At 38.5% G+C, this 12,268-nt stretch overlaps 2 protein-coding genes across 2 annotated transcripts in view; one reads left to right on the top strand and one right to left on the bottom strand.

The window, feature by feature from the left end:
- Positions 1-1,956, bottom strand: part of LOC103821042 (cAMP-specific 3',5'-cyclic phosphodiesterase 4D) — a 359,702-nt gene extending 357,746 nt beyond the window's left edge. The window contains exon 1 of the mRNA XM_050986858.1: positions 1,862-1,956. Within this exon, the coding sequence (XP_050842815.1) occupies positions 1,862-1,956 (95 nt within the window). The remainder of the gene's footprint in view (positions 1-1,861) is intronic.
- The window catches only part of LOC127061026 (translation initiation factor IF-2-like), a 694,470-nt gene that overhangs the window by 292,258 nt on the left and 389,944 nt on the right, over positions 1-12,268 (top strand). The window lies entirely within an intron of this gene.

Below are 12,268 nucleotides of genomic sequence, written 5' to 3'. Positions count from 1 at the left end.
AAAATAAAATCCAGTGACTTCAGTTAAGCAGTAGGTCTTGTCAAAACATTTTTATGCTAATAAAATAGAAATAGAATGAAGGTTTAAAAAACAAAAATACTTTTTATATTGAAGTTTTAATTCCTATTTAAAGAGGTGTCATATGAATTGTAATTGAAAATGGCCCTAAAATCCTAATAGCAAAAATAGCATGTGTACTCTCCCATTCCACATTGACTTAGTATCCCCTCAATAACTAATCACTTATGGAATAATGCTGAATATATTCAAGCCAATCATTATGATATATAAAAATTGAACTTTTTTACAATTACAAAACAGAAATTCTGCAATCAGTCTTAAAGGTCAAAAATACTAGAGGGTTTTTTATATAAAAGAAACAGGAATGTATTGAAAAGGCTTTAAATTGAACATTTGTAAATTTTTGAATATTATTATTTCTTCTTTCAAATCTTACATGGTGAAAAATTTAACATCATTAACTTCAGACAAGAATGAGTTCACAAAAGGGATACAAATGTGTGGCAGCAGAATGGCTTTGTGGAAACCAAAGATATTAAAAGACATATTTAAAGATTACTTATTTGAAAATACAGCTCTAATTTACAATTACTGAATCTCTTTTATGTCTTAATTATATATGAAGGTGACATGAAGTTACTGTTAGGTAGAAACAGAGCTAACACTGACAGAGAATATTCAAGTATGTCTTTTTCAGATTTATGGCCAAGGCTCCATAATAAAGAATGCGGTGTGCACCACAGAAACACACAAAGCAATCTTCGTTCAGAAAGGATTCTATTATTTATTCATCAAGCATATCACACTAAAAAATCTGATTATCCAGGAAATCAAAAACCTACAGAGTCCCTCAGTATCAAGTATTGTCCCTTTGCCCACCATTCTCTCCATAAATCCTTTATTCACAATGTCTGCTTAAAATTCAAGTGCAAGCGTGTGTCTTTCTACTAAAAGGAAGTAGTTCCAGCTACTAAACATGAAGTCCGAATAATAAATTGATTCTTCAGATTCAACATCTTTCTGATTTTGACAGAGAATTTGATTTTAAAACAGATGCCTGTTACAGCCATCAAGGGTAAAATAGGCATTGATAAGCTACACACTGAAAAATAAATCCACAGCTCATTTAAAGGGGAACAATAGACTAGTAGATGACGGAGTCCTCCCTCTGGCTAAGAAACCATTAGCCTATTTTCTCAACTAAGCCCATTCAACTAACAGGACCCTAACCCTGGATTTGCCAGACTGTTTCCCACCCCCCAGAGCTCTCGTTATTTTAACTTTGTGAAAACATCACACAGATTGCGTCCTTCCCCTCGGCAGCAGCGCTGAAGGTTCCCGGGTAGCTCGGGCAGCTCGAGCGAGGAGGGGCAGCCGAGGAGGCAGCGGAGCGGCGCAGGGGAAGAGCGGCCCCGCTGCCCGCCCCGCGCACGGCTCCGTGCTGGCACAGACGCCGTCCCGCTCCCACCCACGTGTTTCGTGGCCGCTTTTCCACCCACAGACAGGCGTGTACGGGACGACGCGGTGCCGCCCGTGCCCCGGTCACGCCCGCTTCAGGCGAGCCCTGACCGGGGGTTCCTTGCAGCGTCCCAGCCCGGGGTCCGGGTCCCCAGCACGGCTGCGCACCCCCAGCCCACCTCCCTTTCGGAGCCTCCGCAACCGTAGGGTGCCCCTTCCTTATCCTTGCCGCCAGGGGAAGGGAGGCCGGTCGGACGGGGGTCCCGCGGAGCCCACCCCTCAGCGGCCGCCGCTGAATCCCGTCCCTCAGCGGCCGGGAGCGGCGCTCCTCCGCCGCACCCCCACACGCGCGGCCGGAGCGCTGGGCCAAGCCCTCTCCTACCGTCTGAGTCCCTGGAAGGAGGAGGGCCAGGACATCCGCGATTTTTTCAAGCCGGGCCGGTGGCCGGTCTCCACGGCGTAGGAGGCGCGGTCCATGGCTTGGCAGTAGAGGTACCGCTCCGTGTCGGAGTAGCCGCGGTGCCTGACGCGAGCCCCGGCCAGGCAGCGGCCCCGCGAGACGGGAGACGGTGGTGGCTGCCCGGGATGCTGCTGGTGCTGGAGGAACTGGTGCTGTCGCAGCTGCGGCGGGTAGTGCTGATCTTGCCGCCACAGATGCTTCGGGGCTTTGAGACCACCGCTACCGTCGTTGCCGCCGTCGCTGCCGCTGGGCATCGCGGACAAGCCGCTGCTGCTCTCCGCCTCCATGCTGCCGGCGGTCGGGCCGCGCCGGGCGGGCGGGCAGGGGCGGCGGCTGCCGCCTTCCTGCGGGCAGCGGCGAGGAAACTGTGCTGAAAAGTTGGACAGCTCCTGCCGCGCCACCCCTCGCCCGACTGTGGGAGCGGCTGGGGCAGCCGCGCCGCTGGGTCTTTGACTGCTCCGCGGGAGGGGAGGCGGGGAGAGGGGGAGGAGGAGGAGGAGGAGAGGAGGGGCTGGCATCCCGCTCGGAACTATTTAAGCCAGGCTGGAGCCCGGGCGAGAGAGAGCAGACCCGACAGGGGGCGGTGGTCGCGGCCATGGAGCGCCGGTATGGTGGGAGAGGGCACGACGATGATGCCGACAGGGTGTGGGGGTGGGAATGGGACCGGGGCCGGGAGTTAATGCAGAGGGGTTCAGTGCCGCTGATACTGCAACCCCTCTCTGCTGAGAAGCGCCTCTCCCTTCCTGAGGCCGTTGTTTCCTGCCGGACAGGACTCCCTCCAGAGGGACTCTCACTGCCGGGCGACGGCAGGTGGCAAAGTTGCTCGCGCCCCTGTTCACCGAGAACTTTGAGGTGGGTTAAAAATGGGCTCTCACTTCTTAAACTCCCCCTCCCGCCACTCCTTATTTCCTATATCGTGCTTTCAGTCCACATCAGGTTCAGAAATCGTGTTTCCCAACTTGAAACCTTCCCCTGGTCTTGTCTTCGCCGATGAGTAAGCTCCCTTCCTACAAGGAGTAAGACTGGCTGCAAATCAAGGCGAGGAAGGTTTAATTATAGCGATGCTGAGCCTACTGCTACAGAGAAGCTTTTATATGACATACCACTAGCTTCAGGACTTTGTAACAGCCGCGGGAAAAAAATATTTAAAGTTAAAATCTACAGAACAGGAACTTCGTACTAAAGAGATCTTTTAAATTAGTTTTACATTTAAAATTCTTTTGTGCTCATGTACAACCAATAATTCACACTGGAAGGGAATTGCATTCTAATAAATTCCTTTTTTGTTTTTTAAAGCATTGATATTTGTTCTGTGTGGTAAAATTCTAAAATCTAGCAGTTTTTATTCAGGGCAAAATTATAATCTCCACCCTTCTGATAAAATATGAAAAGGACACATGCATTTGAAAACTATTAAAATGAATTTGTTTGGTCCTTCTATTCTGTTTGCCAGAGTATCAGTACTAAGCAATACTAATCAGTACTAAGAAAGTGTTGCAAAAATCTCTCTCCTACAGTATCTTTACAAAAACATACATTTTCTTCTAATCAGTGTTCATCTACTCATTAGACTGTTCTGATTATCTTCATGCACAAATTCTACTTCCTCAGTCATAAAATTGGTCTTGCCAATCCTTTTCCCTTTCCATCACAGGTCTGTAATCATCTTAATCCTCATAAATTTCTCTCTGAACTTAATTTTTATTAATGCAAAAGTACATTTATGACAACTCTTTAATGTGTTGATGTATTTTTTTTTCTGTTCTCCATCTTAAAAGTCAGCCTTACTTTCTAAACATACAGGGTTCCTAAAATTAAGATTCGCCCTCCAAACACATACACACAAGATTTTGTTGGGCAAAATTCCCAGCCTGTGTTTCTTTGAGCCATGAGTTCATAGATAATCCTGGTAAACACACACAATCCCTTCAGATCTTGTCTCCTGTCCTCCTCCTAAAAAACTGTTCATTTCAGCAAAAATCCTCCAGAAAATAATAAATTTAAATAAATAAATACTGGCAAAGAGCCAAAGTATTACTGCCATTGAAGGAAACTTGAACTTGAGATCACATTTGCCAAGTTCTAATTCTTCTGTTTTTTATCCAGACATCTAAGACTATTTCCAAGCCAGACATCTTACATGCTACCATTTTCCCAGCTGTGGCAGTTTTGACAGGATGTACAGGAGACAAAAATGGGGCAATGAAAAAGACTCAAATCAGACAACAGGAGAGAATTATACCCAAAATGTAACGGGATAATTTCATCATGGAATATGCATATAGGATGCAATTCTGTGAAAAACTCGGAGAAATAACTTTTTATTCTTGTAGACCTCCAGAGGGATATTGCAAGGGGACTGTATTCACAATTGCTAGTTCCCTCTACCTTAAAATTAGACAAACCTTCTGTGATCAATTGCGCTATAATTGCACAGAATCACAGAACTGACATTTAGAAGGGCCTTCATAAGATTGTCCAATCTAACCTCAAGCTCACAATTGGGTTATCATCAATACTAGATCACATCAGCCACAGCTTTCTCTGAATCTCAAAGCTCTTCAACAGAAATTCACCAGCCTCTGTGGATGACATGCTATCATGCTTCACCACATCCCTAATGAAGACAATTTTCTTGATGTTCAATCTGAACCTCCCAATCAGGGGCCCTTGCCCCTTGTTAAACAGCATGCCACCACTGACAAGACCTTAAATTTGCTGTCTTTTTCAACTAATCTTCCCATAGATGCAGGCTGCCTTTAGATTGCCTCTTACCTCCTCCATACCAGACCCAGCAAGCTCTGTCCCCTCAAGCACTCATCACTGGTCATGTGCCCTTGGGCCATCCTGTAGCCTTTTGTGGGTTCCCAGCATACCCATTCATCCACTGCCTGCAGTCACCTTGGCCCATATTTTGCTTTATTTATGATGAAAAGTACACTGCTGAGCTTTTACCCACCCTACAGTCCACTAAAACTCCCAGATCCTTTCCAGTGGGGCCATGATCTAGTCAGTCGCTAGCCTGTGCTTCAGGTTATCCTGTCTGGCTCTTCTGGTGATGTATGGCTTACCACCTGCCAGCCAGATTCTGAAAGACCATTCTCTACACTTCAGTCCTACCTAACGGTCTGTTCATCCAGTTGAGACTTCCTCAGTTTCAAAACAGAAATGTTTTGAGGGATTAATTCAAAATCCTTACTAAACTGAAAGTGTTTTATACCCACTGTTCTTTATATATATCCCAAACAGTCTTTTCATAATGGAACACAATCAGGTCAAACATATGTTAATTGCCTTTGGTAAAGCTAAGTGTTGAGTAGTCCTATCTATCTTCCTGTTTTTAGAAAATAGATTTAGAAGTGTGCTTGGAGCTTTCCACCAGTACCTGTGAGACCAGTAAGTCTATAGTACTTCAATTATTTTTCTTGCCTTTCTTAAGAGTGGGTGTAACAGTGACCTTTTCCCAGCTGACAGGGATTTCCCTTAACCACCATCACTTTCCACAGATAACAGCCAGCAGCCTCATGGATGCCCTTTGGTTTGACACTGGCATTGTATTTTGGCAGTAACCTATATTTGAGCTAATAAGGCACTTTTAGTACTCCCCATTCAATCTCATATTTTCAGACTTTGCCTAATGTTTTAGACACCAAGTTCAATTTGACAGATAATCAAAGCATATTAGCATTTTAAATTAAAAAATATTATCTCTGAGAAGCACAGAAAATACAGCAGAAGTACAACCTCCTGTACAATAAAATGCCAATACTTGCTCAAGGAGTTGAAGTACTGCATTAGAACTAATGGTGAAATCTATATGAATTCCTAATTATTTTCTGACTATCTTTGATTTGGTTTTTGTTTGTTGATTGGGTTTTTTTTCCTTTTATTTTTCTGTTTCTGTTTGATTGTGTGTGTGGTTTTTTTCTTATGCAGAAACCTTACTGTACCTTCATGCCAATGAGACTTCATAAAAGCAGTCTCTTTTTTTAATAACAGCATTGGTGTATTTCATTTGAATGTCCATTTTACAGTATTAAAAATAATATGGTTCTAAATTTACAAAGTGTTTCTCAAAAACTTCATCAAAAAGACACAAATAGAATATTGCTGCAGTATTTCTCACAAATAGAATCTGTACCATAGAGCACAAGACATGGCACAGTAAAAAGGTAATCTATAAAGTATATGTAAAAAACTATAAATATATTCAGATACTCTTAAATATCTGAATTTCACTTCACCTACCAATCTTTGTATCTAAATTTTAAAAGAATATTTATATGACCAGCTTTTTATTACACCAGCATGCTAAGACCATGCACAACATTTACAAAAATATTTATTTTAAAAATATTAATACTTCCCTGCAAAATAAAATATATAAATGGAAGCTAGCAGCATTATCTAAAAATCAAACAGAAAAATAATGAGAGAAGTATATAATACCTTTTTGTCAATATCTCCTATATGAAGTAAAGTTTTTTCTTACCTGCCTAGCTTATTTCACACAGAATCCTCAGAAGTACTAAGTTTGGCGATGACTCAATGGCAATAGAACAGTCTATATCTGAGAATTGTAACTGCAAATGATTTAGAAGAATACCTTTCTTTCCATTTTCCTAGAACGTGCCTGAGCCTCCTCATGAGAAACTAGAAACTCCTTGGTGAGTTGAGGCTCAAATATAAGAACTACTTCTCTGGCCACACCCAACTCTAGAGCCCTGCCTTACACAGAGCTTTCTGTGTACATGATACCAAAATGCACAAAGATTCATTAAAGAAAATGTAACATTTTACCTTGTAAAATAAAGCCATTTTATGTTTTTCTTAACCTTCCAAATATTTTTTAGAAAGCATGTCCTTGCTTTCAAGAAGTACTTAGAATAATAGAAAGAATTACTTTCAAAAAATAACAATTCCATTTGCTTTTGTAGATTTGTTTACAAAGATTTTGATAATATTTTCAAGGCTCTCTTCAGCTGATGGTGCTAGTATTCATGGTGTACTAGATAAACTGCCATATCACTTACTCGTTCAGAACAGCACTGCAATTCTTAACAGACATTTGTGACAGTACTGCACTAAAGATAAGTAGTTCTGATAAACAGAAAAATAATGGGGACCCCCTTATTTTTTTACCTTCATTTCCTAGCATAATAATGACACACAGTCTTTAAAAGCACTGTCTTTTATTTTTGGCCAAAATATAAGTGAAATATATTACCTAAGTGCAATAGAAAAAAAAATCTAAATTGAAATAAAAACATATAATTGAAGGAGACAACAGTATATTAAGAGATAACCAGTACAAGTAGATTAAAAAGGAAATAATTCAGCTATTTAATTAAGAAGCTAACAGTATCCCCCACACTTCATGTCAGAGAAGATGCTTTTTTAATAGTTTATAGACCTTGTAAACAGTGGTAAAGTAAGAGGAAATAACTTGTATCATCTCTACAACAAAAGAAACAATGGTAACACCTGAACATAGATGACAGTACATTTTGTTCAGTAGAATTCACCACTGACTTCAGCACTGATATTAGTCCTGTTATAATTCAGTGCAACTGCACTTAAGAAACTGTACCATATTTTACATACACAGACTCACTGAGGTCTTTTAAGTCCAATAAGACTGAATTTCAGATACACTGCAGAGTCACTAGCTGTTCATATAAATTTTTGTGTCACATCTGACTCATAAGACAGAAACACATTCCTGCTGCTAGCAATGTAAAAGGAATTCAGCAGATCATCATACTATAACTCAAAAGAAAGCATGAATTATTAAAAAGGAAAAAATGAGTGCTTTAAAAAATAGAAAACTGAATAAATATAGAATATTTTATTAGATGTGTAACTTCAAATCCTAGAAAAAGAAAATACTACAATAATATATCCATATAGGTTTCACACAATCTGTTTGTAGAATGTTTCTTACATTACACAAACTTCTTTGCCATTGCAAACAAGGGGCAGTAAGACTTAGACTACTGTATCTGTTTCAATATGTATTCTGAAATCCTACTGCAGAAAGAAATTAACAATCAATAATCTTTTTTGTTGAATGCCTTTTGTAAATAATGGAATGACTCCATAATCTAATTCTACTGAAATTACTATTAACATGATAAAGAGGGGATTAATCTAGAACTGTATAAATATGCAAGTTTGAGTCTTAGCACTTATTATGAAGGCTGTTTTTTCCAGTTTGTGAAAGATATTCCTGCAGGTAGTTCTATGGGGATTTATTTTTGATATATTTTTAAGTAAGGAATAACACTTTCCAGTTTTGAAAAAAAACCCCAACATTGCAATCTGATTAGCTATCTTATCTGGTGTCTTCTATACATAAGTATAATTAAAGTGCTTAATTTATTACCCTACAAATGACATTTCTGAATGCTTTTTAACTTTTCCTGTGTTCAGTCATAATCGATTCAAAGATCTACTTAGAATCAGTGATATAGATACCAAATTAATTTATAATATAAAACAAAACAAATCATATCCATGTAAGTATTTGCTACGATACAAAATACTACATACCTTTCAAAATTGGAATATAAACCCAAAGCTAAAAATTTCATGTAAGCACACAATTTCTATATTTTATGGAGTTTATGTACACCAGGAGGATGTTTCTTTGAATGTATTGACATTTCAATTGTAAAAGCATAGCTTTTCTGTATAGATTGTATTCTTGCTTTGTGTATCAAAGCACTGAGTTTAGTCCAGTGCAATACATTCATCACAAACCAGGCACAGAGAAATATCCTGACATACAAAGCCAACCCTCTCCTTTTACCCAGGTACTTTAAAATATGTCAAGTATGTAAGAACCAAATATTTGATAGTGCAGCTACATGGACAGACAAAGCTAAAGCCTGGACTTTGACACCCCCAGGCTGGTGCAGAGCTCTGCTGATGAAAAGCTGAGCTGACTGAGATGAGAGACATTTTGCACCCACTAAGTTCACAATTTCATGTAACCTCCCACTTGGAGCAGTGAGCAAAGACTCCCTCTTATTTCAGAAGCATGCTGAAAACCACACGCTCAATTCTCCCTAGCACTATATAATTACTGAACGTAAAAGGGGACAGATCTTAACATTTACTTGACTGCCTTGATTTGCAGCTGGAGTAGGAAACAACAGCAGCAGTTATTATTTTACCAGTTGGATAGTACAAGAGTGAGAGGAGGGATTTAGCACAGCTAGTGCTCTTCCCATTTCCTCCTCTCCACTGTACCACAGCAGCAGATTAAAGGAAGCATAACCCTAAAACAGCCTCTGTGAAGTTTCTTTTTTATGTAGCAATAGAGGATGGTGCTACATTGACTGAAACTTTTTTCCAAAGTAGTTCCCAGATAATACAGCTACTCTTCATCATCCATTGATCAGGAAAAACATCACTAATTGAGCACTTAACCCACTTTGAACAAGGCTTGAAGGATAAAGATACTTCTGCAGTTTCTTTGACATTCTATTGGTTGAATTACTGATCTGCTCACTTCAGACAGAGGATCATGGGTGGCATCCAAAATATTTTTTTAGGGTTACACTTTTATGGAAAATAGTGATTTCAGGTTTTTGGTGTTTATGAGCATGTCTGTAGGACATTATTGCACAGCTTGAACTCCTCTTGATTTTACTCTGACTTCTGACAAACACAAAAGTCTACCAGTTAAAAAAAAAAATCTCTTAAACCTAGTTACACTAAATTCTTGGCAAAATAAAGCATGAAACCATACTGAAATAACAAACATTAGGACAAAAACTTACAAAAAACCACAAAACCTGGAGCACTCCAGGCAAAATCCAAGGCAGGTGAGTTTTGTATGATTTAAAGTTTTCATCAATCTTTTTTTAAAGCCGCTAGAAAATTCAAATTCTAACTAGTAAAGACAGAGCTTTTGAATAAAGATAGATAAGCTATTTATTCAGAACTAGGCAGTATAATTCTAGGGGTCCTTTCTATTACCCAAGCCACATGTGAAGCTTACTACTCATTGTCTTAATGTGTTTCAAAATTTCTGATCAGAGTTTGGGTTATGAACCCTCCCTTATATCTGCTATCTAAATTCTCTTAAAGATACAAAATCAAACAAAACAAAAAAAATATAGACACTTCTACATATTTCATCAATTCCAGTGAATGAATATTTTTAGTTGGATTGATGTTGAAACAACTCTTTTAATTAGATACTTTTTTCTCTTCACCTCTTAAATTTTTTTAAGCTCTCACTCAGCTTTGACAGTTTAACAGTCTCCAACTATCAATCAAGACAGAAAGTAAAAATGTTTTTTAAATTAGCCTTAAAAAAGTCACTTTGCAAGAATAGCAATACATATATTTTGGCTGACTGTTCTCGGGTAGTAAGAAGGCAAATGAATGGAAAGGTTCCTGCCAATAGATTCCAGTTAATTACACTCAAGCCCTCCTGAAAATATATATTATCTTATTTGTATTTCTAAATAAAGCAGTAGATTCTATACCACCATTAGAATGAATAATAGAGTTTATCTTCTTCTTGGAAACCGCATTGAGAATAAAATTTCATCCCTCTGTGTCATATATTTCTGCTACTAGACTTACTTAACATGCACCTAATCTTAACTTTGTCAGATACAGAGCAAAATTTTAAAATATAATGCATTGAAATTAATTAAAGTGTAAAAATTTATAACAGAGGAGAAACTTCATATTTTTAATTACATACTCAAGAATAAGGATTGGTCATTTTTTAAACATAAATTATTCTTCCGTAAGCAAGTCATATACATGTAATTTTTTCTTAACAAACTACATTTCCAGTTAAGACATCCTTTATTACTTGTTTTTGGTGAATCAAAAATGTTAAGAATTTGAACAATAAAATGTAATTTTGAATGCTAATGGAATACTTGTTATTTAAATGAAGGACAGAGGAGAAAGTAGCATCCTTTAATGCATGTGAGTGTACATATTGGCAATTTAATTTCCCTTCTTTTATTTTTTAAAGTTAAGGTCTATACTGAAGGATGTTAACTTCAAGACTAAAAAAAGGTTTTAAAGCATTATTTATCAAAATTGTAATTTGTCATGTTATACTTGCTGAAATACCCTGGTGATATTAATGGCTTTATTTTCTGAGCTTAGGTCATATTGGTTTGACAGTCCTCCAGCTAAAAGGAGGAGGTTTTTTCAAACCACTAAGAGGTTTTTCTGCTGTCTTCATTGAAACTTGGAGTGTTCAGCTCATATTTGAGCTACAAGTGAACATTATTTAAATTGCAGTATTTGCCTGAAGCCTGTACAATATATCAGGTTTAGTTATACTCTGAAAATATGAAATTTCATTGGCTAAAAATTCTGTCACGTTTGTCGAATTAATCACTCACATAAGAAGAATACTGCCCTCCAGAGACAAATGTGAAAGATCTCATAGGCAACTGTTTGCACAGCAAAATGCCATGTTTTTTCAAATTACTTCTTTTACAGAAGTGGTGGAATGCTTTTATCTATCTTATCACTTCAGCTAGCACCCACCCATTCTCTTCACCTCCCTCTTTCCTCTCACCAGTATTTTCAAATGGAGAGAAATAAAGATGGGAATTATTAAAACATACTTTTCTGTCCTCTAAAAAAATAAAATAGAAATTTGAGCTTCTGCTTGATATTAGCAGAATTTAAAAACCCAATATGGATGCTAGCCAGTTTGTCACTATCCAAGGCAGCAATCACAAAGAGAGAAACTCTGAAACCATTCCCAGATGTGTCTCTCCTGGGTCAGCGTTAACTGAAGCACTGCCGCCCTGCTTTTCCTCTAGCTCATCATCAGCTTTACAGAGGCAATACTAGACTTAGAAATTATTACCTCTTTCAGAGCACTGTGACTACATGCTGCTTGTACTAACATGGCCCAGTGCAATCAGAATATGTTAATTTTGTACTCAAAAAAGGATTAAGATGGGCTCAAGGACACTGGAAAATATCAGAGCTCAGTTGCTATTGTTAGAATGTGGTCAACACCTAAGAATTAAGGGGAAACTGTTAGAAAATTTTATCTTTCCATTTCTGTTACTGGTGGTTTGGAGAATATACATCTCAATGTTTCTTTAATAGGGAACTCTTTAAAGAAAGAATCTTCCCATATTCAGTATCACAAGGGTATTCATAAGCAAAACAGCACCTTTCCATGCACATAAAATATTGCTAATGAATACTTTCCCAAAACTGTGTTTAATCTATATCCTTTTAGGAAGCAACAAATACCGCAATATCTCCTTACAGAATAAATTAAGTACCAGGTTATTTTCTCACTATGTGAAATAGCAAAAAATG

The sequence above is a fragment of the Serinus canaria genome, chromosome Z (assembly GCF_022539315.1).
Source record: "Serinus canaria isolate serCan28SL12 chromosome Z, serCan2020, whole genome shotgun sequence".
In the NCBI taxonomy this organism is placed as follows: domain Eukaryota; kingdom Metazoa; phylum Chordata; class Aves; order Passeriformes; family Fringillidae; genus Serinus; species Serinus canaria.
This window is presented reverse-complemented; position numbering and strand designations above follow the sequence as displayed.